The following is a 27,061-nucleotide window of genomic DNA, read 5'->3' as shown; positions in this document are numbered from 1 at the left end:
TTTCTAAAAGAAAAATGAATTGCAGGATGGTACACAGACATCTATTCCCCTGCTGGAATTGGCTCAGCTCATGCTCCATCCTTAATGAGGTCATTGCCTACGTAATATTCATCCATACTATATCTATAAAAATACAGCCATTACAGATTGAGGATCAATTACATTTTGCAGCTGCTGATGATCTCAATCTTTGAGATGTTTTTATTTCTGTACACACTCCTGCTTTTCCATCAACTTAATGCAAAGGTTGAAAACACTCTTTGTCGAATTATGGGAGACCCTAAATACCCGCTGCTGTCAAAGGATGGAGACATAAACATTGGAGCAATTTTTCCAATCCACACTAAAGAAACATTACCTTCATTTGATTTCGAACAAAATCCTCAATTTGTGTCATGCTCCAGGTTTGATACATTGGAAACTGTTTAAGAAACATTAGAGCTAATGATGTATTTACAGTAATACAAATGTTGTTTTAATACTAGTGGTTTCATGTTTTTTACAGTGTGAGTGTTAGAGATTTTCGACTGGCTCAAACCATGATTTTTGCAATTGAGGAGATCAACAAAAATGAAACTTTGCTCCCAAATGTATCTATTGGCTATAGAATATATGATAGCTGTGCTTCAAGAATGTCTTCTATAAGTGCAATTATGGCAGTAATGAACGATCATGGGTTTGCAGCAGGGGACAGATGCAATGGACAGGCTCATGTACATGCGATTATAGGAGAAACAGAGTCTTCTACAACAGTTTATCTTTCCAGGACCACAGGACCTTTTAAAATTCCAGTGGTAAGCATGAAAAACAGTAACATTTTAATACAAGAGCCAGACTGATAACTGTTTCAGCGTATCTTGTGATGTCCTTTTCAGATAAGTCACTCATCACAATGTGAATGTCTCAGTAATAGAAAAGATTACCCGTCATTCTTCAGAACTATTGCTAGTGATTACCACCAGGCCAGAGCACTTGCACTTTTGGTCAAGAACTTAGGTTGGTCTTGGGTTGGAGCTGTGAACACTGACAATGAGTATGGGAATAGTGGAATGGAAAATTTTCTAAAAGCAGCAAAAAAGGAGGGGATTTGTGTAGAGTACTCTGTGAAATTCTTCCGAACAGAGCCTGAAAAACTCCTAAAAGTGGTAAAAACAATGAAACAAGGCACAGCAAAGGCGATTGTTGCCTTTGTTGCATTTTTTGAGATGGGATTACTTATTGAGCAGCTTAGTATTCAGAACATAACAGGCCTCCAAATGATTGGAGTGGTAGGATGGATAACATCAAAAAATCTATTCACCTCCAATACTCTTAATGTGATGGGTGGGTCGCTGGGGTTTGCAATGAAAAGAATCAGTATCGAAGGGTTTGCAGACTTTGTAAATAAATCATTCTGGAACACCGCTTTTCCCTGCTCAAATAATTCTTCTCAAGCTGAATTTGGCAGTAAATATCAGGATCTACTTGAGCTAAGGAATTACCATGAAGATTTGTCTGAACATAGATTTTCAGGCAATGTCTATAAAGCAGTATATGCTGTGGCTCATGCACTACAAAGTATACTCAAGTGCAAAGAACAAGACATTTGTGAAAATGCCCTGACAATACAACCATATCAGGTGAAAAGTCAATGTGTGAAAAATAAATCCCCATTTTAATTGATATATGTTAAAATGCAGCAATGCTAATGTTCCAAATCTGCCTTCTTACTAGGTGGTTAAGGCTCTGAAAAAGGTAAATTTCACCGTCAAATTTGGAGATCGTGTGTGGTTTGACAGCACTGGTGCTGTAGCAGCCCAGTATGAAGTCGTGAACTGGCAGCAGGACTCTGATGGATCATTCCAGTTTAAAGCAGTGGGTTACTATGATGCCTCACTGCCCCCTGACCAGCGCTTTCTGCTTAACACTGAAAACATCATCTGGGCTGGAGGACAGCGGCAGGTAAATGATGGTAACACATTTTTCCAAATAGATTTGTTGAAGGAAAATGCACTTATGTATTGGACAAACAGGTCACAGTAATATTTGGCTGATTTGACAGAGAAAACAAAAAGCCATTTCTGAATGACATTGTAATAAGAAATAATGTAGTTTTTGCTTACTAATGTAGAATGTTATACTGCATTATCCTTCCTTAGGTACATTAAAGAGGTTTTGTTTAATATTTTTTCTCTTAGATTATTATTAGTATCAGACTATTTAAAACACCATTTCAGCTTCAGTTTGTATAACTTTATACTTTAAGATACAATATCCTGATCTCAATATAACTAACTCTTGTTATATAAAACATATATAGGTGTTATTTATGTTTGCATCTAGAAGCCAAAGTCTGTGTGCAGTGAGAGTTGTCCTCCAGGCACTAGGAAGGCTGGACAGAAAGGAAGACCTGTCTGCTGTTATGAATGTATTCCATGTGCAGATGGAGAAATCAGTAATGAGACAGGTAAACTTCAGGCCATCTCACAGATACAAAAAAGAATAGTTAGTTGCTCTTTTTGTGTTCTCCTTCTACTGTTCAGGATTCAGTTTCTTGTCAAAGGAGTTCAAAATTGCAATATATTTCCATTCGTCTCTAACTGTAGTGATTATAATCTTTCTTTCCAGATTCAAATAACTGCATGCAGTGTCCAGGGGAATTCTGGTCTAATGCTGAGAAAAATAAATGTGTGTTAAAGACTGTAGAGTTTCTGTCATTTACAGAAGTTATGGGTATAGTGCTGGTTTTTTTCTCATTGTTTGGAGTAGGAATAACTGTTCTGGTCACAGTTCTGTTTCACAGTAAGAAGGACACCCCCATAGTAAAAGCCAACAACTCAGAGCTGAGCTTCCTGCTGCTCTTCTCATTGATTCTCTGTTTTCTCTGTTCACTAACTTTCATTGGTCGCCCCACTGAGTGGTCCTGTATGTTACGTCACACAGCGTTTGGGATCACTTTTGTACTCTGTATCTCTTGTGTTCTGGGGAAAACAATGGTTGTGTTAATGGCCTTCAAGGCCACACTTCCAGGAAGTAATGTAATGAAATGGTTTGGGCCTGTACAACAAAGACTCAGTGTTCTTGCCTTTACGATTATACAGATTCTTATCTGTGTGCTTTGGTTAACAATATCTCCTCCTTTTCCCTATAAAAATATGAAATATTATAAAGAGAAGATCATTCTTGAGTGCAGTCTGGGTTCTCCTGTAGGTTTCTGGGCTGTGTTGGGTTATATTGGTCTACTGGCTCTCTTGTGCTTTATTCTGGCTTTTCTGGCACGGACACTGCCTGATAACTTCAATGAAGCTAAATTCATCACATTCAGTATGCTCATATTCTGTGCTGTGTGGATCACATTTATTCCAGCTTATGTCAGTTCTCCTGGAAAATTTACTGTAGCTGTGGAGATATTTGCCATTTTAGCATCAAGCTTTGGTTTACTATTTTGCATATTTGCACCTAAATGTTACATTATTTTGTTTAAACCTGAAGAAAATACAAAGCAACATTTGATGGGTAAAACACAGTATAAATCATATTAAACTATACTAAAATATAAGTCATTTTATTTTTTTTAATTTACAAAAGTTAACAAGTGATTTGCCTTTTGGCTAATACTAGCTTAAGTTTTACATTCAAATGACTGAACATATGCAGAACACGTATCCATGCATAATTCAACCTGAAGGTTGCACTCTAATGTTGATCGGCAGGCTCTATAATCACATATTTATATAAATTTATATATGCCACATATTTATGCCATTGTGTATATACAATGGCATGCTGTTAAGGATATTAACGTTTTATAATATGATTGGTTGAATATATGGTTTAAAACTAGAATTTATTAAATGAAAGAATTAATATATATATGAATATCCTATGATTTGTTGAATATATGGAATAAAACTTGAATATATGTAATGAAACTAGAATTTATTGAATGAAAGTATCAATATAGGTAATTGGTTGAATATATGGAAATAAACTAGAATATATTGAATGAAAGTATGAATATATGGATTAAAACTGACGTCATCAAAGCGCCATCTTGTGTTATTATTTGTGATCGGTCAGATGTTGAAAAATGAGTGAGTCTGCACGTAATCTAGTAGCAGCAATTTTAAGTAATAACTAATCAATAAACATGCTGGCGAATGCGTGTACAGGCAAAAAAGCTGGCAACTGGACTCGATACGCTTCTAACAATGAAGAAATATGTTCGCTATTTTCTTGCGGTAGCTATTTTAAGGTTATCAAACTGAGAAGGTTGTTGTTCTCATAACAACAAAATGAATAGACTTTATTAAGTATTATCATATTTGCATATTCATTCAATATATTTAGAGTCATTCACTATATGAGGACTTTCTTTCCATATATTTAACACATGAAGTTTATGAACCATCTACCCCGATCACCCTTCCAGCACCCGCCATGGAATCTAGGAACATCAGAACATCAGCAGGTATTTGCTGTGGTGCATTACACAGACTATGATCTATTTTTAAACATGGCCGCAGCATAGAGGTTTTTGTGGAGGAATTTCTTTATTATAGTCAAGATTGTGACAATCAATTAATGAAGGTCTGGATCAGGTTATTATTTTTTATTTTTTCCAATTATAACCCTAACTGGACATAAGCACAATATATTGACCTTGTGCTTCAGTTTTGCGGTTCATCATTTACAGTTTGAGAAGCAGAGGAAGTGTTACCTAAAATTTTTTTGGTCGGCCATGAATATCACCTAGTATACATCCGCCTATCCTGAACCCTCTCTCCACATGATGGTAGCTAGTCCAGAGCATGTTCGCGAGATGGCTACCAGCCCTGAGCCCATTCGCAAGATGGCTACCAACCCAGAACCAGCTAACAAGATGGTCACAAGTCCAGAGGTCGCTCTCAAGATGTTTGGGTCGAGATTCAAGTGTCTGGCTTCAAGTCTGACAGAAAGTCCTCTGTTGTCTGTGTGAGGAAATGGTTTCCCTAAGGTCCCAGGCCTGGTGGTCCCAAGTCCGGTGGTCCTGAAGGCGTCTGTTCCTGAAGTCCAGTCCCTGGAGTCAGCTCTGCCGGTTGTGGTTGTAGCCTTGTTGTTTGTCTGGGCTGTACACTGCTCTGCTGCTCCGGAGACCACTGACAAGATGGCTGGCTCTCCGGAGGCTGCTGACTTTATGGCTGTCGCTCCAGAGGCCGCTGACAAAATGGCCGCCGCAATGGACTCCCCTGTGCCCATCGCTTCAGCCAAGCTGACCGCTCTTAATTCTCTTATGCCAAATGCCTCGTTCAAGATGGTCACATTTGAGCTTCCTGACTCGTCTAAGATGGTCACATCTGATCTCCTTGTCTCGTCCAAAATGGTCACCTCTGAGCTCCCTGCCTCGTCCGAGATTGCGGTCACGGCTGGCTACGTTCTCTTTGAATGCTGCCGGAACCCCATCTGCTTCCAGAGCGAGATCGCCGCTTCGGCAAGGACAACCACTTTGGTAGCAGCGAGGGCGATTTGGGGGTTCCCACAGAGGTCACTCCGTCAGCTTCACGGACCATCCATGCCCCGGCACGCTTACCAGCTTTTTCCAGTAGTGCGTGCAGAGCTCACAAGGACGTGGAATAGGTTGTTCTTGCTGCGTCCCTGTCTGACTGGCTTAGGAGCTGTGACTTCTCTGTACTGTGCGGCGCATGTCTACGTCCCCCAAGATATGCATGTCTACGTCCCCCAAGGTAAAACGTGCACCCTAGAGAGCTGCCACCTGGAGAAGTCGACCAAGGTTTTCTTGCAAGGCTTGTAAGTTCTCTTCGACATCGGGCATCGATGTCCCAAGCACCGCCTCCCCCAAGCAGCCCTGCCTCCCCGCGGCAGCCCCTTTGGCATCGGCACCCTCCCAGTGGATGCCCCGCCAGAAACTTAGACCACTCTGGAGGAAAGCTTTTGCCCCAGCCCAAAGATAATTAAACGGCCTCGATGGGATAAGTCCGACCCCCATTGGTCCCAAACCCCCGACCATTCCACTGGCGGGACGGAACGGGCCTGGTGTCCACTCTCTCACAGAAGAGTATCCTCACTCTCTCTGGGTTTTTTTCCTCTCCCGGTAGCACTCGACACTAGGGTATCTAAGGCGAGTCCATACTGCACTGCCTTCAGCGACCTTCTCTGGACATGGCGTCGGCCGGCGACAATAAGCAGCTAAGTCACAGAGCCATCAAACCTCCCCGGGGTTCTGCCCTGCGCGGGGTGACTGCTCTGCCAGCCACCGAACCACCCCGACCGTGGGACTGTGAAGCAGATCGTCCCTCTAGTTCCTCTGCACGATACTTGGGGGGACACCAGCCCGTTGCGATGGCTAGAGAGAACGATCCTTCTCGGCAATGCGTTCCAGTTCGCCAGACGCCTGCCGAGGTTACTATGGCCAAGGTCGCTGCTCCTCTGGCATAGGGTGCCTAGAGCCCACCCCTCTAGCCGAGATGTTCTCAGGGTTTTACAGCCCAGACTTCGACATTCCCAAGAAAGCTTGAATGCGTAAGCTAGGGGCATGGATACTAGTAGCATGACCTGCCCTTCGGTCTGATCCTCCCACCCCGGGTCTCTATCAGACTCGCGGAGGCAGCCCTCGCTCCCTTCAAAGGACAGGGCACACGGATCCTCAACTATCTCGACGACTGGCTTATATTGGTGAACTCACAAGATCTGCTGAGCAAGCACAAGGAGCCTCGTGCTTCGGCTCTTAAACCATCTGGGTCTCTCTGCGGAGAGTGGCGACTCCATTCCTGCACAGTCTAGATTCCTGAGAACAGCCTCTCCCCGTCCACTCTGAAAGTGTACGCAGCCCCTATTGCCGCTAATAAAGGGGTTCTGTTTGGTAATACTGTCGAGCAGCAGTTCTCGACAGTAAAGAAGCAGACAGAGGGTATCAAGCATAGCCTCCTTGCCACGACTTGGCCGCCCTTGCCCCAGGTGCCTCCCCACGGCGAGAGATCCGCACTGCCTGCATTCTAGTCCCCCGGTCTGTCCCTCTCCCCACGAGTCTTTACGAAAATCGTGGAGGCCGCCCTCACTTCCCTCAAAGACAGAGATGTGCGGATACTAAACTATCTCGATGACTGGCTTTTCTTAGCACACTCTCGAGAACGGTAATGTACACACAGGGACCTTGTACTCCGGCACCTAGATCGATTGCCACTATAGTTCAACCAAGAAAAGAGCGAGCTTTCCCCCATGCAAAGCACCCTCTTTCTCAGTATGGAACTCAACTCTGTCTCCATGACAGCGCGCCTGACCACAGAACGCGCTCAGTCAGTGTTGAACTGCCTGAAACATTCAAGCAGTCAGCCGTCCCCCTGAAAAAATATACACAACAGATCTCGCGAGTGCGCCAAGATAAGCCAGTCGTCGAGATAGTTTAGTACCCACACACCTTTCTCCCTGAGGAAACGTAGGAACGGTCGGTGTCGAGGGTGAATCGAGACATGAAAGTAAGCGTCCTTCAGGTCGATTGCCACGAACCAGTCCTGACAACTGATGGATGTCAGGATGTGCCTCTGCGTGAGCATCCTGAATGGCAGCTTGTGAAGGTGCTTTTTAAAGGTACGCAGATCAAGAATAGGGCCTTTCTTGGGAACGGTGAACTACGGGCTGTAAAACACACTGACAATCTTGGTTTGAGGGACCAGCTTGATGGCCTGTTTCGCCAGAAGGGTGGCGACCTCTGCCCAAAGTATGGGGGCGTCCCTGCCTCTGACTGAGGTGGAGAGGGGGAGTTTGGAGTCTCCAGTGTCGATTGCCAACAAGTCTACCTCCGATGCTGCGAGCGGCATCTCATCTTCGTCATGTATCGATTCCGAATACGTGGCTGACGATCCGGACAGTCTGCCATCGTCAGTTGGGGAACGGTAAGACGAGCGAGGCGAGGTGCGAGTGGCCCGTGAGCACTTGGCTGGCTGGTTTACGCTCGCAGAAGTCCCCATATCACCAACGCTGCTAGCCTTAGCGGACAGCGGAGCCTTTAGCCACTGATGTCACACCCCGGGGAGCAAACAAAGTGGTGGCTGGTTCCCAGAGGAAGACAGCCACCCGTGACCGCAACGTCTGAATGACCATCTGCCCACAGTGCTGGCAAGATGTGTCTACAAACGCTGCCTCATCATGCTGGATGCCCAGAAACTTGATGCAGGTATCGTGTCCGTCCCCCTCCTGGATGAGGGTGCCGCACCCAAGAAAACAGCGGGACCTGCCGTGCTGGAGAAATGCTCAGCCCTGAAAAATCTCTAACACCTCTGGAACTGCCGAGATGCCCAAGGGAAGGTCGCTGCAGGATAGGGAGATAGATCGTATAAGATCCGGCAATTTTTAAGCTTAAGTTTTAAACTGTTCGTAATCATGAGCGATCGCTCTGAAGAACAAAAGCTCAATGAATGCTGCACGCCGTCTTCCTTTTATACCGGATATCCGGGGGCCGAGACTGACATGCAAATTTTACAAGCCAAATTTCATTGGCCTCTTCTAAAGTAGCGAGCTGATAGGTTCTCAAGGGCGAACCCCATCTGTCAGTTCGACACAACATCGAGAGACCGACCGAAAGGGAACCTCAGTTCCCTGATGGAGGGAACGAGACGTTGTGTCCTTCTTGCCACAAACACGTGCCGACCGCTGCAGTAGTCATGAGAGGCTCTCAGGCTCCTCAAAACTAAGGTGAATGAATGCAGCACGCCGTGTCCCTTTAATACCTGGATATCCGGGAACGGAGTCCGGCACTCATATTTCATTCGACAATTTCATTTGGCCTTTTTCTAAACAAGTCGAAGTGATAGGTTCTCAAGGGCGAACCACATCTGTCGGTTCGACACAACGACTCGTTCCCTCATCAGGGAACTGAGGTTACATCCGTAACAAAGACGTTTTTTTACACCATATGACTCATTCAAAGAGGCCAAAATAGGTAGACACTGTAAGTTCTCGTAAATGGTCTTGTTTACATTGGCAATGAGTTAAACATCCGTATCTTATCTTATGGGGCCTTCATAGGTGGCCAATGTACATAGCCTGTAAATGGTCATTATTTGTCTTGGCAATAAGTTATATAGCTTAAACCAACAGTAGAGTACAGAAAAGACACAATCCTTCATATTTATGTACATTAAAGTTCATAGTTGTGCTCCAGAAGCTTAAAAATGGTGCGTAAAATATTTGCCTATGGGATCCATATCAAAAGTGTTATGAGTGGGATGTAAATTCGCTACCTATGTCAGGCCTGTCAAGCAAGTTATGAGTGGCATGTACATCCATGACTTTTCTGACGGGGCCCTTATAGGTGGCGAATGTACTGTGCAAAGGCTGTTAATGGCCATTAGTTACCTTTGCAATGAGTTGTACAGGTAAAACCAAAAGTATAGTGCATGAGACACAATCCCTCTTAATGATGTACATTAAAGATAATCAGTGTGCTTAAGAAGCCTAAAAACGGTGTGTACACTAGCTACCCGTGTAAACACCATCAACTGGGACTTCCTTTTACTCAGAAAAAACACAGTAAGTCCCAACCATAACTTATTTGACAGTAGCCTCGTAGGCTTCCAGTGGACAATACTGTAAAAGGTCAATTTATTACAAACCCTGCAACCATTCAATCTCTGTATTCTAGAGTGCACATTTGCCACGCATTTGTAGACTGACGGTGTGTTTTGGGGCAAACTGAGTGGTCAATGAGGTCCAAGGGTGGCAGAACTCTAGAACACGACCCAGGGGCCGTGAAGGGGCATTTACTTGAATTTCAGTTCGATCGGACCTTTCTGTACCCTAGCCCTACCCTAACGTCCAACAAGCTTATGAATATGGTTGGGATAAGTAATGTTTCATCAGCTCCCGGAGCCTCGAGAGTCACAAACTTTAGATTCTGATAATCTTTTTTTTAGATTCTGATAATCTTTAGGCCCCTTTTACACATACTGTGAGCTCTGTTTTCTAGAACTGAGGGAAACGATTTGTAGTGTGTTTCACAAAAATCTTTCATGCAGGCTTTTTCCTTTAATAGCCCGATAGACCCTATTGAAAAAGTAAACTAAACAAAAGAAAGGTCACATCTTTTTTCACAAAAGAGGTACTTCACGAGTTCACCTACGCAGATAACAGCGATGTTATGAGTTTATAAAAATATTGAACTCCGCTCATGTAACCTTTATTAGAGCTCCTTTAAAAATCGGGGAAGGGAATGTTAAACATCTGGTGGGAAGATTACGTTTTTCCATGCGGTGAGATATGATTGGCAGCCCTAAACGCCGCTGACCTGTTGTAGGGAGGAGGAGTCGGGTTTTGTTTATGTAACTTGTTTACCGGTGCATGTGTCTTTTTGTTACCTTTATTTTCTTCTTAGGGAAGACGTTAAACCCCAGGTACACGTCTTGTTTTGTTTGTTATGTTCAGTGCCTAAGAGTGCCTAAATAAAGATACGATCCCCTAATCTGAAGCTCTGTTGTTTGTCTACTTTCCTTTTTGTCCCTGCGGTTGCGGGTAAAACAGTGGTGGGAAAGGCTACGGTTACATCCGTTAAGATAACAGGAGGGAGGTTCTCTAAGCTACAAACTCGGGATCCTGGTTTGAGAGACCCCTGAGGTATACTGTCTGGAATTTATTTTGAGAGCCTGCAACCTTTTGATCCCTTTATTCCTTCAAATAGAGTATATTCGCAAACTTTTTTTAGGCTGCTGGTGTCTTTTTGGGCTAACTGATTGGTCAATAAGGTCCAAGGGGTGCGGATCCCTAGAACACGACCCAGGGGCCTGTAATGAGGCATATATGTGAATTTCAGGTCGATGGGACTTTCTGTCCCATTGTCTAACATGAGTTTATGAAAATTAATGGGATAGGTTAAGAGTGTCAGGGGGTTCGAGGGGCCCCAAATTTTACATTCTGGTAGTCTGTCGGCCGCTGTTCCACATACCGAGAGGGTGGTTTACTAGAACCGAGGGAACATTTTCTAGTGCGTTTACTAGTTGGTGGTGGTTAAGGAGATGCCCTCTTTCCATGTAAAAGCATTTTGAGTGCTCAGGCAGAAAAGTGCTATATAAATGTAATGAATCATAGTGCGAAAAGTGGTGAGTTCATTAGCAGCCTACAAAATAAATTATGATTGGGACTTCCTGTGGACAATACTCAGCAATAGAGTAGCCTCGTAGGCTTCCATTGGACAATACTGTAAAAAGTCAAATTTTAAGACTATAAACAACTTTCGTATGAAAAACTATAGACATGTATCCTATAGGCACCCCATATTCGTATATTGTACACATCAGGGGGTTAAAATGCTTACTTTGTATACAAATGCACTTTTCACTGAAAAAAGTCTCTGCCTAGCATTTTCAATATAAATCTGCTTTATTTATACAAAAACCTTGAGGGTTCAAAGGCTAGTTTGTCACACCCTCACACACCACATATTCAAAGCCCGTAGCCCTCTGTGTACGGCAAATGCTAAAAGGCACAAAACGATCGATATAGTACATAACGAGGTCGTACCGACTTCAAACTCTGGGAACCGAATGAGGGGGCCGCGATGAGCTATAGATTTCGAATCGGGGACATTTGAAGTCACCAGAGTCGTTCCGGGGTCATTGTATGATTGGCACCTATGAAAATATTTGGATAGGTTGCAGGTGTCCGAGGCTCCCGTAAGACCTGAGGAGGACAAAAGAACACAGGTGGCAAGCGAGACGTGTCAGGGGGATGCCAAAGGCTCTTGTGGCTGCGATGATGAAGATTAGGCAAGCAACTGTAAAAGACCTGCCCCTCTGTCATTCGATTGGACAATAGAGACAGAGCAACATTATAAATAACTTAAAAACCACACCAACCGGTGGTAAACAATTCAACCCTCGGACTTTGTATTGGGGAAGCTGCCTCCTTGTAATTTTTGACTTATAACAAAGACAGCGCAATATGTCTAAAAACTGCTATGTGACAAGTTGGACAGTAAACAAGATAAAAAACCTAGAACTACAGAATGGGGGGCAATTTTACCTATTAACTAGTTGTTATTAGCATGACTACTATTGGCATATTAGCTGTTTATTAGTACTTATAAAGCACATAGTCTGCATGATCATACTCTACATCCCTAATCTTACCCAATACCTAAACCTTTTCCCCAGTTTATTGGGGAAAAGTCGTAGTTAATGGTTTGTTTATAGCAAAAACTGCCCCCTATACTGAAGCATGACCCTATATTATTTCAGGCATAGGGGCCTACTTAGTGTCAGGATTCCATAAGTTACCAATTCTTCCTGCTGATGCTTCACGTCTTATTGCTTGTATCCACCTTTGTCTACTTAGAGGCTGGCCTTTATGGTTTGGTAGTTTATAAAACCTAGGTCTGGGTTTTTCAGCTTGTTTGGCTGTACACACTGTCACACAACAGCTTTTAGGCATTGTTCTGTTTTTGTTAGAAGTCAGAAGTGACAAGGAGGCAGCTTCTCTGCAATAGAAAGTCAAAGGAGAGCATTTAATCGTTTCCCCCGGTGTGGGCATGGCCTGAATGTGCTCTCTCTCTGTGAAAAGAAAACATGACATAAGGGGCTTTTCTGCTCATAGTTTATTTTCTTTCAATTTCAGGTGCTCCGAGCACTCCTGCAAAATGTGAGGCAGCTAGTGCACATATACAGCATGCAAAAGGCTTACTGCCTATAGAAAATAATTGAAAAAGTGTGCCTCTCACAGAAAAAAAAAACCACTCTGTGTGATACAAGCCTGAAAAAGTCAACCAAAAATGCAGTGCAGTACCGCTCGCGTTTTTAAACATGGAAAACACATTCTGTGTGAAAATGTGGGCACTGTTGAGCTTGAGAGATCCAGCTCTCTCTCATTCACATCGTGGCAGTAAGAGTTCAATGCTAGGCTTGCCAGCCTTATAATGTGTTTTCCCTGAATTACATTTTTTTAAAGCATTCAAAGAATTCTTAAATCTTTTTTTTTCTTTTTAATGACTAGACCTATTTGATGCTGACATGTGATAATTACTGATTTACTCATTTGTACCAAACAAGAATCCCCATACTGTAACTCCATGTCTGCAATCTCTAGTCCATCTAAATCTCTAAACTATTGTTTACATTTTATGATAGCATACATTTTATAAGAAGTTATTATTCTTCTATTGTTTAAACAATGTATGTCTATTGTCATCTTTGCATTTTGTCAAAACAACAAGGAGCAGCTGCTTTAATCCCTAGAGGGCAGAAAGTTACATACATATTTGAATCATTCATCTTTCTTAAGTAGAAAAATGATTGGCATGGTGGTATACAAACATCTATTCTGCCCCTGCATGAGTTTGCTCATGCTTTACTCTGTGAGGTCATACATATTAACACTTTATAAAAACAGCCATTCCAGAATCGAGTCCATTTCATTTTGCAACTGCAGATGAGCTCAATCTTTGGGATGCTTATTTTCCTATACACACTCCTGCTTTTTTATCATCTTAAGGCAGAGGATACTTTTTGCCGAATGATGGGAGACCCTAACTACCCACTGCTGTCTAAGGATGGAGACATAACTATTGGAGCAGTTTTGCCAGTCCACACTAAAGAAACATTACCTTCATTTGAGTTTACAAAAAAACCTAAACCTCTGTCATGCTCCAGGTTTGTTATACTGGAAACTATGTACAACATGTTAGAGTAGATAATGTTTTAAAACTGTTTTGTATTTAACCCAATGTTTTACTGTTTTTACAGTTTGAGTGTAAGAGATTTCAGACTGGCCCAAATAATAATTTTTGCAATTGAGGAGATTAACAACATCGAAACTTTGCTCCCAAATGTTTCTATTGGCTACAGAATTTATGATACATGTGGGTCAAGACTGTCTTCTATGAGTGCTATTATGTCAGTGATGAATGGACAAGAGTTTGCAGCAGGTCAAGGATGCAATGGACAGTCTCCTATACATGTTATCATTGGAGAAACAGAGTCTTCCACCACAGTGATTTTGTCCAGAACCACAGGACCTTTTAAAATCCCAGTGGTAAGAGGCAATGAATGCAAAAGTTTAATTTAATACTGGTCTGATGTTTTACTATATCGAGTCTTTTCATTTTCAGATAAGCCAATCAGCTTCATGTGAATGCCTCAGTAATAGGAAAGATTACCCCTCTTTCTTCAGGACTGTTGCAAGTGATTATCATCAGAGCCGAGCACTTGCACTTTTGGTCAAACACTTAAGCTGGTCTTGGGTTGGAGCTGTGAACAGTGACAATGACTATGGAAACAATGGAATGGCCACATTTCTGAGTATCGCACAGGAAGAGGGGATTTGCATAGAATACACTGTGAAATTCTATCGAACAGAGGCTGAAAAACTCCAGAAAGTGGTAAACACAATGAGACAGGGGACAGCAAAAGTGATTGTTGCATTTGTATCATTCTTTGAGATGGGATTACTTATCGAGCAACTAAGTATACAGAACATTACAGGCCTCCAAATAATTGGGGTTGTAGGATGGTCAACTGCAAAGAATTACATCACTCCAAACACTTTTCGTGTAATGAAAGGGTCACTGGGGTTTGCAGTGAGAAAAAATGATATTGAAGGGTTTTCAGATTATGTTATTAAATCATTCTGGGACGCAGCTTTACCGTGCTCACAAAGATATGGGAATTCCTATCAAGCTGATTTAAATTGCAGCAGATATGAAGATATGCTTGTGCTGAGAAATTACAATGAAGATGTGCCTGAACATCGATATTTAAGTAATGTCTACAAAGCAGTTTATGCTGTGGCTTATGCACTACACAGTCTACTTGAGTGTACAGAACATGACGTTTGTGCAAAAGCCCTTACAATACAACCACAGCAGGTAAACAAACAGAAAATGTGTGGGAGCGAGGGGCATCCTGATTTTAATAGTGTTCAATTGCCACAATGATATTTTCCAATTCTGTCCTTTAAGGTGGTTGAGGCTCTTAAAAAAGTAAATTTTACTGTTAAGTTTGGAGATCGTGTGTGGTTTGACAGCACTGGCTCCACAGTGGCACAGTATGAAGTAGTGAACTGGCAGCAGGACTCTGATGGATCAATTCAGTTTAAAGCAGTGGGTTACTATGATGCATCACTGCCCCCTGACCAGCGCTTTGTGCTTAACACTGAAAACATCATCTGGGCTGGAGGACAGCTGCAGGTAAATGACAATAGCCTAATTGTCGTACAGGGTTTGTTTAAACTTGCAAAACTTTATTACAATAAAAATAATACATACTTATTTGGTGAAAAATATTTGAGAGCTGACGTGACATCAACTCCTTAACAACAGTTTTGAATTATTTATAAAAGAGGCAAGCAATCAATTTAGTCATTGGGATATATATTGTTTGCATGTTTAATAATATGTAAATAAAAAAATATATACTGACTTCTAGGCAACTTTTGTAATTGTTTGTATTGTGTAAGTGCACAGATAATGTAATAACATTTCTTTATTTTGGGACCTCTGTAGATTTGTGGCCCTAATAGATAATGACATAGTTTATGCGGTAAAATGTGTTGGCCTATATATAAAACAATTAATTGACATTATTTAATTATTAAAATACTGCAAGTGATTAAAAACCCTTTTTATAATCATGATTATAATTTTATTTTTATCATTATTGTTGGCTACTGTACTGGCTACATTTACAATATTTTGCTGAAGAGTAGCAATAGTCTGTTTTCACTATTACTGAAATATCCTTCCTTACAATCTACATAAATATCTGTTTGTCGATATAATTTATTTGTTTTTCCTGTAGAAGCCAAAGTCTGTGTGCAGTGAGAGTTGTCCTCCAGGCACTAGGAAGGCTGGACAGAAAGGAAGACCTGTCTGCTGTTATGACTGTATTCCATGTGCAGATGGAGAAATCAGTAATGAGACAGGTAAACTTCAGCCCAAATCAAAGATTCAAGGAAAACTGGTTAGTTGCTCTTTTTGTGTTCTCCTTCTACTGTTCAGGATGCAGTTTCCTATCAATGGAGTTGATACTTTTTTTCCTTTTGTCTCTAACTATAGTGATCACAACTTTCTTTTCAGATTCAAATAACTGCATGCAGTGTCCAAGGCAATACTGGTCTAATGCTGAGAGAAATAAATGTGTGTTAAAGGCTGTAGAGTATCTGTCATTCACAGAAGTTATGGGTATAGTGCTGGTCTTTTTCTCACTGTTTGGAGTAGGAATATCTGTACTGGTCACAGTCCTGTTTTACAGTAAGAAGGACACCCCCATAGTAAAAGCCAACAACTCAGAGCTGAGCTTCCTGCTGCTCTTCTCATTGACTCTGTGTTTTCTCTGTTCACTTACTTTCATTGGTCGCCCCACTGAGTGGTCCTGTATGTTACGTCACACAGCGTTTGGGATCACTTTTGTCCTCTGTATATCTTGTGTTCTGGGGAAAACAATAGTTGTGTTAATGGCCTTCAAGGCCACACTTCCAGGAAGTAATGTCATGAAATGGTTTGGGCCTGTACAACAGAGACTCAGTGTTCTTGCCTTTACACTTATACAGATTCTTATCTGTGTGCTTTGGCTAACAATATCTCCACCTTTTCCTTATAATAATATGCAACACTACAAAGAAAAAGTCATTCTTGAGTGCAGTTTAGGTTCATCTGTAGGTTTCTGGGTTGTTTTGAGTTATATAGGACTTTTGGCATTCCTGTGCTTTATTTTAGCTTTTTTGGCCCGAAAGCTGCCAGATAACTTTAATGAAGCTAAATTCATCACATTTAGTATGCTCATATTCTGTGCTGTGTGGATCACATTTATCCCATCTTATGTCAGTTTTCCTGGAAAATTTAGTGTAGCTGTGGAGATTTTTGCAATTTTAGCATCAAGCTTTAGTTTATTATTCTGTATATTTGCACCCAAATGTTACATCATCCTGTTTAAGCCTGATGAAAACACAAAACAACATTTAATGGGAAAAACACAATCTAAGTCATACTAATAAATATGGTACCATGGCTATGTTAACACTATATTTTATTTAAAAAATATATATTGTATCTATGTTAATCATTCAAAATAATTACAAATAAAGTTTGATCACCTAAATTTATTTGTACATGTTTCACCTAAAGTTGACCCTTGCAAACACTAATTATAAGAAAACCAAAGAAATATGTTTTCAAAATTAACAATTTGATATTTATCGATGCAGAAGCTATAAATAAGATGACTCTTGCTGAATTTTAGCACTTTAAAAGTGATCACTTTTATCAGTTATCTAAACTGTTACTGCAAGATCAACAATTTGAACGTTAAATGATAACTCTTTCCCCACCATCGACGAGTTATCTTGTCATTTAAAAATCAACCGTTGCCTACCAAAGACGAGTTATTATGGCAATCGGTTTTTGTACTGTTTTACAGGAGGTGGCGCTGTTACACACCTTTTGAAAAAGTACAGAATTTCTGAACCTTGAACGTATATATTTTAGCGGTTTTTAATCATTGTTCTGGGTCTAATCTGGGCGGAGTCTTTATTTTTTATTTATTTATGTCAGCTATTTAATCAAAGTGATGTATTTTTAAAAAACCTACCCAGATCTAAGGGTTATAAAAAAAGAATTACATTAATACGGCTTCTTTTGTTTAAAACAGAGACTCTGTTCTTTCATTTGATATTTTGTTAGTCCATATATTAATTAAAACATTTTTACTATGAGCCATCAACATTTTGTGAAAAAGTTAAAAAAAGCTGGTGCTGGATGGCAACTTTTTTTAAGGCTGGCGGGGAAAGAGTTAAAGGTACAGTTTGTAGAAATTGCCGCTAGAGGGCGCACGATTTAAACAACAACAATCGCGTGGCTGGTGTGGAATGATGGGATATTTTGTCTTCAACTCTACCGCTGATGGTTCCTCTGATACATAAATCAGACGGGAACAAGAAATCATGTAAGCGGAAGAGTTAAAGTAAAAAAGTTTTATAAATGTTGCGTTTGATGAAATCATTTTCCGAGGAATGTAAGGTTTAAACTGAATTGTTATAGATAGATTTTACAGTAATTGTCAAATTCGATGGTGTGATAACACTGCACAGTTTTAAGTTTTAAAAAAAATCATGGTAAATCTTATTTTGAACGTACCAAAGTAGTTATAGTTTGAGCACATGCAAAGTTTGGAGAATCTGATTAGTGTCTGATGTTTCATTTGTCATTGTGGGAGCATTTAGTTTCCACATATGTGAAGGCAAAATCTGGCCCACACAGGAGTACATGAAACTGGCATTACGTGACATGGGTCAGTTGAAACACTTCCTATTTCTTCAGTCACGAATGTTACAATACACCTGCTTTGATTTTGTCATCATTCCAAATGTGAGGAAAGAGCTCTGTGGAGACACAACAGATTTTTGATGGGAAAAACTGTCCGATATAATGACGGTTATGCTACTCCAACTGAATATTCTATCCCCCCAGCCTTTGGTATATTTTTGTGGAGCCTTACCTTAAAGCTGATGTTACCATAACATAAGCCTTTTCAGCATGTGATGTTAAAATGTATTATACAATTCTAGAACAAAGCTGTAAGGTTTTGAGATTAAAATAATGACTATTAAGTCAGAAGCATCCCCTTTTGATTTGGGAAGTGATGGGATTAGTTATACCTACAGTAACCAATCGTGGTGCATACAGAATATTGTTCTCACCACATCGAACAACAATCAAATGACAGTCATTAACTCTGACTAACAGGAAGTTGTGGATTTGACAATTGCATGTGGTGATCTTCTATATATAATTCTATTAGGGGATTCATGAGTCCTTCGGTGCACAACCAACTTTAAGCTCGCAAATGAAGATTAATGATAATAGAAGTTGAAGCAACTGCAGTGAGCAGCTCCATCTAGTGGCCAAAATAAACAAAACACTAGAAAAAAAACGTTTATATTCTTCAGTTCCCACACATGGCTGTTATTAAATTGTTAGGCTCTTTTGGATGAACACATGTCTGGTCATTAATGAGTGGACACTAAATGGGTTTTTGTCAAGTTATGTATTCTGTCATTGGCTGACTGATTGAAAATTTTCTTTGCCAGATTATGGGTAGTTGTTCATCAAAAGCCTTAAAAACCTCTGAGCTCATTGGGATATATATAGAAATCTTCTGAAATCTGAATGCACACAAACCATGTCTGTGGCCTTACACATCCTGTACTGGTTTCAGCAACTACTGTGAATTAAACAACTGGGAAATAAGAATAAATGAAAACATCCTGTTACATACTCTCAATTGAACAGGTGATGAAGCAAGCATTTAAATTCCAATAGGCTTTTAAAGAGTTCTCTTGGTTAAGCACACTTCAACTGATCGTGGGTTATATGTACATGGATTAAAGTGAAAAAAATCCATCTGACTGATTTTCTTTTCAGGCCAAATCATATTCCTTTAACTACACTTTATCTAAATAGTCGAAACCATTAGCATTTTAAAGGGAAATGTTTTAAACCACTGTATGTAGTATTGATAGTTTGCGTATATTAAAAGCTATTTTTAATATATGAAAAAATTATACTTACCTAGACAAATAATCAACCATCTATAACTTTTCAGTGCATTTTTTATGTATCTTATATGGCAGACAATGTTTTCTGCAGAAAAAAGAACAAAATAGAGGCGCCACTAAATACTTTTGTTTGAATTTGTCTTAAGGGTGCAATTCACTTTTGAGTTTTGGCTGTGAAACCATATTCCTGAAGCTTGGCTACACCTGACACCCGTTTCAGTGTTTGACTAGCTAGTACTATAGTGACTAGTTACAGTGTTTGACTAGCTTTTCCAAAGCGACCTTTAAGAAGGTAGCCTGTCGTTTTAACATTTCCATGGCGACGCGGCACTGCGTATCATTTGACACATTGCATAGCCACAGCAGCTGTATAACTGATGCATTGCATTTACATATTTTTTGGTTTACTCAAAACAATTCACAAGTTGTGAACTGTCATGAAATATCTGACATTCCGATAGTCAAACATGTGCATGTGTTTTGTTGTTTAAACACGTTTATAATGATTGCATTGCTGCCATGTTTGTTTCTCCACTTCTCTTAAAAACACAAACGTAAGTGCCTGGTGAACTGGTAGAAGAATTGAGTGATCTTAACAATTGCTTGCATTTCAGATGCTGTGTCTGATGTGAATAAAACACATCCGTCAAATTACATTTGAGGAGATTGTTATAGCCGCCAGGGGCGATTCTAGGTTTTCAATATTAGGGGGGCTCAGCCTCCAATGAGGATATATATATACAGTTGAAAGAAAAAGTATGTGAACCCTTTGGGCTTACTTGGATTTCTTCATAAATTGGTCATAAAATGTGTTCTGATCTTCATCTAAGTCACAACAATAGAGAAACACAGTCTGCTTAAACTAATACCGCACAAACATTATACGTTTTCATGTTTTTATTGAACACAACATGTAAACATTCATAGTGCAGGGTGGAAAAAGTATGTGAACCTTTGGGTTTAATAACTGGTTGACCCTCCTTTGGCAGCAATAACCTCAACCAAACGTTTCTGTCACCGGGTGGCTTGATTGCTGGCCATAACAAGCGGCAGCTGAAGTGAATTAAGCTGCGCTTCATTGAAGCACGCGCTCAGGACAAGGGGGTATAAAAGAGTGGTGTTCTGGGCAAGCAAGGTAGTGGTGTATCTGGGCTGGTGTGTGTCTTGACGGCGGCGTAACCGGAGAGAGCTGAAGGTTGGATGTCTGATCGGTGTTCTAGTGGGAAGAGATTACACAGCAGAGGGGAAGGTCGCTGATGTGTTCACGTCAAACTTCTGCAGTCGCCATCCTTGGAGTCATTCACCCTACAGCAAGAGGAGAAACAGGTCGACTAATCACTGTGGAGATGAAGTGAGTTTGCAGTGTCTGAGAGAGTGAAATACACACGCGTGAGGATTTCTAAGAGTGATTTATGCACGAGTGTGGTGAGGTCTAACGACTGTGTTTCTTCAGAAACTGAGATGAATGACAATTGACGTCTGCATATGAAGATCCTTTTGAATTGATCTGTCTAAAGCTGTGTTCAGGTTTTCCTTTGTGCCCGGAGTGGCGACGGACTCAAGCTGAGCTTGAACACCGTCATTGCCTGTCCCTCGGGGAAGAGGTGAAGCTGTTGTCCTTCCGCCGACTGGTCTACGAACTCACACACCAGCCGAGCCCGAACACCGTCGTTGTCTGTCCCTCGGGGAAGAGGAGAAGTTGCTGTCCTCCCCTGGACTGTTCTGTGAACTTACACACCAGCCGAGCCCGAACACCGTCGTTGTCTGTCCCTCGGGGAAGAGGAGAAGTTGCTGTCATCCCCTGGACTGTTCTGTGAACTTACACACCAGCTGAGTCTGAGCATTGTCGGCTGCCTGTCTCACGAACACATCCGAGGAGACGAAGGAAGCCACTGTCTCACCCACGAACATTTGCATCACTGCTTTTATTGTTTTAAGTTAATAAAATACTTACCCTTTTAAATCCACTTCTTGTTGTCCGCCTCTTGGTGTCCTCTGGTGTCTGCTCCTCCGGAGTGTGGTTATTGGCCCTCGGCCCTAACATCGGTGACATCACTTTTGGCGTGGTCGGCAGGATTACCACTCGGAGTTGAGCGGCCGGAGGACCCAGGATGGGGGACGAGGACTTGCCAGCCGTCCGGCAGCCGATGGCATCTATGTTCATGGGAGTTCCGTGGGCTCAAAAGTATGGTGGATCTGGCTCTGAGTTGAATTTTTCGGACTGGAGGGCGCAAGTGGAGTACTTGGCCGGACTGCAAGGGCTCAGTGAAGCCCAGAAGATACAGTTTGTCTTGAATTCACTTGAGGGGGAGGCGAAGAGAGAAGTCCGAGCAGCACCTGAAGCCGTCCGAGCCACCACACGGGCCATATTCGAATTTCTGTCTGGGCAATACGGTGATTCGACTCCGGTGGCAGTGTTACGAACGCAGTTTTTCAATTGTAAGCAGGTACCTGGGCAGACACTGCGAGCATTCGCTCTGCGACTACGGGAACTGTTCTCCAGGCTGAAGAATCGAGAACATCATGGACTGGGAGAGGAAGAGACACTGTTAAGAGACCAGTTCCTGTTGGGGTTACGAGAAGGTCCAATACGGCAGAGTCTGAGGTTACAGCTTCGAAGGGACGCCACCCTGACATTCGAAGATGTACGTAAGGAGGCCCTAGCCTTGGAACAAGATCACCATCAGACTGTAGAAACACCGGTGTGTATGGCTGCAAGTGGAATGAGTGCCCCAACACAGCCCGAATCGACCGACTGGAAGCGGACCCTACGTGCGGAGTTAATGAAAGACGTCCGAGAAGAAATGGCCGAACTCTCAAAATCCATTCTTGGAGAACTCCGCCGTGGACGGCCAGAGCCCCTGCCCCTACCTCGAGAACGTTCGTATTCTGACGGAGGGAGAGATCCGGGAAGACGCACCAGCCGTCCGTTCAGTTCCAGGTTCCAGTGGGATGAGCAGGGGCGCCCGATCTGCAACACCTGCGGAGAGCCCGGACACTACAGCCGCCAATGCGGTTCCCGACGTAGCTCGCAAGGGGGTTTTTAGAACGACCGGCCACTGTGGGTCAAGTGGTCGGGACCCCCCGGATAGACCCTTGTGTGGACTCAGCTCCACGAGACGGCCTAGTGGGACGCTGTCCCCTCCTGGAGATTAAGATCAATGGCGTTACTGTTCGGTGCCTGGTAGACACAGGGTCCCAGGTCACTATGTTGTCTGAGAGTTTGTCCAAAGATCTGTTTGATGCTCATCACTTACCCGAAGCTGAAGTCCCTTGGCTCACCCTGCGTGGGGCAAATGGCCTGCGCATCCCCTACATCGGATACCAGGTCACCAACTTCGAAATTCACGGCACCACAATCCCGAAGAAGGGGGTAGTGATCGTGCGAGACTCCTGTCTGGGAGAACATCGAGCCCTGTTAGGGATGAATGTCATCATGGACTGTTGGGAGGAACTGTTCCAGGCTGGACCTCTTCGATACACCTCCACAGCCGAGAAGAAGGAGTGGGAGCGTGTTGTGACTGACTGTCGGCGGGTGCAGGTGGCGATTTTCCAACGCGACCGGGAGGACGTGGGTCGGGTGGCCTGCCGGTATGCTGTCTCTGTCCCTGCCCGGAGCGAAGCTGTGGTCTGGGTTCGCCTGCCAGGTCGGACCTATGGCCCTGAAGATTGCCTCCTTGTTGAACCCCACTGGGAGTGCCAGACTGTTGAAGTCGCTCGGGGGTTAACAGTAGCCCGTCGGGGCCGAGTCGCAGTTAAAATAAGAAACCCGAATACTTACCCCGTCCATCTGTACCGTCACCAACGACTGACCCGTATCACGCCTGTAGACCCCCACCAGGTGAGGGAGGAGCAGGAGGTCCGCTTCTGCCAAGTGAGCGCCACGGTGGTCGAGGTTGATCTGGCGGAGAAGGAGTCTCGTCCTGGTTCCACTGCACAGGGCATGCCGGGCCACCTTCAGAGCGAGTCCCTGGAAGGAGAGGGCCTAACGGAAGAACAAACCCGCAAACTCCAGAGTCTACTGGCCAAGTGGCAACACGTCTTCTCCACCCACGACGAAGACTATGGGTGCACCGACATAGTCAAGCACGCCATTCCTACTGGAGACGCCCCACCAAGTCGAGAACGATACCGCCCAGTCCCTCCGACTTTGTATACGGAAGTACGAGCCCTACTGAAAGGAATGTTGGGACGAGGAGTTATCCGGGAGAGCAGCAGCCCATGGGCCGCCCCAATTGTCCTGGTCCGCAAGAAGACAGGCTCTTGGAGGTTTTGTGTAGACTATCGGAAACTGAACTTGGTCACCAAGAAGGATGCCTTTCCCTTGCCCCGGATCGAGGATTCCCTTACGGGACTGACCGGCGCCAGCTGGTACTCTACCCTGGACTTAGCGAGTGGCTACTGGCAGGTGAAGATGGAGGAACAGGACCGCGAGAAGACTGCCTTTACCACCCCTTTCGGCCTATTTGAATGGGATCGTATGCCCTTCGGCCTCTGTAACGCTCCTGCGACCTTCCAGAGGCTCATGCAGCGATGCCTGGGAGGGCAGCTGATGGACTCCGCCTTGGTTTACTTAGACGATGTGATCGTGTACTCCCCTGACTTCAATGGTCACTTGTCACACTTGGAGCAAGTCTTCCGGGCAATGGAACGGTATGGACTGAAGCTCCAGCCCGGGAAATGCCAGCTCCTCAGAAGAGAGGTTCAGTTCCTGGGGCACCGGGTGAGCGCTGCAGGAGTGGCTGTTGATCCGGAGAAGGTGTCTGCAGTGCAGGGCTGGGTCCCTCCGAAGACCGTAAGGCAGGTACGGTCCTTTCTTGGATTCGTCGGCTACTACAGACGCTTCATAAAGGACTTCTCAAAAATTGCAAAACCCCTGAATCAGCTGCTGGCCGGTACCGGTACCTCGCGGAGCCGAAGTTCCCCTACCATCACCTGGAGTCAGGAGTGCGAGACCGCCTTCCACCGACTCAAGCAGGAGTTGTTGCAGGCCCCCATTCTGGCTTACGCCGATTTCACCCAGCCTTTCGTCCTCTACACTGACGCTAGCAATAGCGGGCTGGGAGCCGTACTGGCCCAACGACAAGACGGGACAGAAAGGGTCATTGCCTACGCCAGTCGGAGCCTCCACCCTGCTGAACGGAACGATGCCAATTACAGCTCTTTTAAAATTGAGCTGCTGGCCCTGAAGTGGGCTCTGTGCGAGAAGTTTAAGGATTACCTGTGGGGAGCCGAAGTGCTGGTAGTAACCGACAACAGTCCGCTGGTACACCTGCAGACCGCGAAGCTGGGAGCGGTGGAGCAGCGGTGGGTGGCCCAGCTCGCCAACTTCAACTATCGGCTACAATATCGACCAGGCCGAGAGCACATAAATGCCGATGTCCTGTCCCGATTACCACCAGCTAGGGAAGGGGGAACTTCAGGGCCAGAACCAGAAGAAGGGCTGATGGTAGGAGTGGTGGAAGCACCTGGAGCACGAGCGGAAGGCATACCAGCAAATTGGGGATGGGACCCTCATCGATGGAGGGAACGGCAAGAGCAGGATGAAGGGCTGGCTACCCTGTGGACTTACCTGGAGAGGAACAAATTCCCTGGGGTGGAGGAACGACAGGGACATCCGGTGAGGGTAAAGAAGCTTCTGGGGCAGTGGAAGAGGCTGAAGTTGCGAGATGGTGTGATCTGTAGGTCTGTTCTGGACTCGAGGACCCATGAGATGGTGTCTCAGGTGGTGGTGCCCGAAGCACAGATTCAGCCGTTGCTCCAGGCCTATCATGACCAGTTAGGACATCTGGGCCAAGAACGGACCGTATCACTACTGCGTCGACACTTCTTTTGGAGTGGTATGGAAGAGTCGGTGGGGAGGTATGTACAAGGATGCCCCCGTTGCACGCTGTTCAAGTCCCGGCGAGACGTGAGGGCCCCTATGGTTCCGGTGCGACCCAGAGCCCCGTTACATATGGTGGCTATGGACTGCCTGACCTTAAGTCGCCCAACAGACCGCTACCAGAACATCTTGGTAGTGACTGACTTGTTCACTAAGTACGCTTGGGCCATACCAACCTTGGACCAGACCGCCGCCACCACTGCCGGTGCCCTATGGAGACACGTCTTCCAGCCCTTTGGATGTCCCGAGACGCTCCATTCTGACCAAGGGCCGAACTTTGAGTCCCGTGTCATCCAGGAGCTATGCAGTCTGTACGGATGCCGGAAAACCCGCACCACGCCTTATCACCCACAGGGGAACGGAGGGTGCGAACGCTTCAATCAGACGCTCTTGAGTCTACTGGGAACACTAGATGCAGACCATCAAGGTTACTGGACGGACAGCCTGCCGGCTCTGGTGCAGGCCTATAATAACAGCATCCACAGCACAACGGGGTATGCCCCGACTTACCTGATGTTTGGGAGGCATGTGCGCCTGCCCACAGATCTGCTGTTAGGAGCAGTCCCGGCTGAAGCCCCCGCCACCACCACTGAATGGGTACACCGCCACCATCGTCAACTCCACTCTGCCTATGACAAGGTAACCAAGCATCTGGAGGCAGCAGCAAAGAAGAACAAGAGATTGTACGACCGCACCGCTCGAGAGGCTCCTTTGTTACCCGGAGAACGGGTACTGGTGCGGGATAACCGGCGCCAGGGGAAGGGTAAACTCAGCGACCGGTGGGAAACCACCCCCTACGTAGTGGAGCAACAGCAAAGGCCTGACCAACCCGTGTACACCATCCGTCCCGAGGGTAAGTCAGGCCCTGTGAGAGTCCTGCACCGAAACCTGCTGCGTCCTTGTCCAAATTACCTGCGACAAGAGACTGAGGCGCCGCCAGCACCTGTGGCCCCTGCACCAACTTGGGTGGGCTGGCCTATGATCCGAAGGGCCCCCACTCCTGAGCCCAGGGAGGGGGAGGCCGAGGCCCCAGCTCGACGCTCCCAACGGGAGACTAGAGGAGTACCCCCTGCAAGATACGGAGAATGGGAGTCGGGACCCCGTTCTCGGGACTAGAACGGATCCGGTGGGGGAGGGTGTCACCGGGTGGCTTGATTGCTGGCCATAACAAGCGGCAGCTGAAGTGAATTAAGCTGCGCTTCATTGAAGCACGCGCTCAGGACAAGGGGGTATAAAAGAGTGGTGTTCTGGGCAAGCAAGGTAGTGGTGTATCTGGGCTGGTGTGTGTCTTGACGGCGGCGTAACCGGAGAGAGCTGAAGGTTGGATGTCTGATCGGTGTTCTAGTGGGAAGAGATTACACAGCAGAGGGGAAGGTCGCTGATGTGTTCACGTCAAACTTCTGCAGTCGCCATCCTTGGAGTCATTCACCCTACAGCAAGAGGAGAAACAGGTCGACTAATCACTGTGGAGATGAAGTGAGTTTGCAGTGTCTGAGAGAGTGAAATACACACGCGTGAGGATTTCTAAGAGTGATTTATGCACGAGTGTGGTGAGGTCTAACGACTGTGTTTCTTCAGAAACTGAGATGAATGACAATTGACGTCTGCATATGAAGATCCTTTTGAATTGATCTGTCTAAAGCTGTGTTCAGGTTTTCCTTTGTGCCC

The 27,061-nt window shown here is 44.3% G+C and overlaps 3 protein-coding genes across 3 annotated transcripts in view; 2 read left to right on the top strand and 1 right to left on the bottom strand.

Annotated features, from left to right (window-relative positions):
* The window catches only part of LOC130435844 (uncharacterized), a 476,195-nt gene that overhangs the window by 393,251 nt on the left and 55,883 nt on the right, over positions 1–27,061 (bottom strand). The window lies entirely within an intron of this gene.
* LOC130435842 (extracellular calcium-sensing receptor-like) lies at positions 178–3,521 on the top strand. The gene is made up of 6 exons (XM_056766691.1): positions 178–404; positions 506–794; positions 876–1,619; positions 1,714–1,941; positions 2,323–2,446; positions 2,608–3,521. Exons 1-6 carry the CDS (start codon positions 178–180, stop codon positions 3,519–3,521), a joined length of 2,526 nt encoding a protein of 841 aa, XP_056622669.1.
* Positions 13,390–16,947, top strand: LOC130435840 (extracellular calcium-sensing receptor-like). Its single transcript, XM_056766689.1, has 6 exons — positions 13,390–13,610; positions 13,704–13,992; positions 14,069–14,824; positions 14,918–15,145; positions 15,756–15,879; positions 16,034–16,947. Exons 1-6 carry the CDS (start codon positions 13,390–13,392, stop codon positions 16,945–16,947), a joined length of 2,532 nt encoding a protein of 843 aa, XP_056622667.1.

The sequence above is a fragment of the Triplophysa dalaica genome, chromosome 14 (assembly GCF_015846415.1).
Source record: "Triplophysa dalaica isolate WHDGS20190420 chromosome 14, ASM1584641v1, whole genome shotgun sequence".
In the NCBI taxonomy this organism is placed as follows: Eukaryota; Metazoa; Chordata; class Actinopteri; order Cypriniformes; family Nemacheilidae; genus Triplophysa; species Triplophysa dalaica.
This window is presented reverse-complemented; position numbering and strand designations above follow the sequence as displayed.

Excerpts from the sequence above, each read along its gene's own strand:
- LOC130435842 (XM_056766691.1), top strand. The coding sequence starts at position 178 with ATGATCTCAATCTTTGAGATGTTTTTATTTCTGTACACACTCCTGCTT. Across the intron at positions 405-505 it reads CAATTTGTGTCATGCTCCAG|TGTGAGTGTTAGAGATTTTC; the intron begins GTTTGATACATT and ends TGTTTTTTACAG. Across the intron at positions 2,447-2,607 it reads AGAAATCAGTAATGAGACAG|ATTCAAATAACTGCATGCAG; the intron begins GTAAACTTCAGG and ends CTTTCTTTCCAG.
- LOC130435840 (XM_056766689.1), top strand. The coding sequence starts at position 13,390 with ATGAGCTCAATCTTTGGGATGCTTATTTTCCTATACACACTCCTGCTT. Across the intron at positions 15,146-15,755 it reads GGGCTGGAGGACAGCTGCAG|AAGCCAAAGTCTGTGTGCAG; the intron begins GTAAATGACAAT and ends TTTTTCCTGTAG. Across the intron at positions 15,880-16,033 it reads AGAAATCAGTAATGAGACAG|ATTCAAATAACTGCATGCAG; the intron begins GTAAACTTCAGC and ends CTTTCTTTTCAG.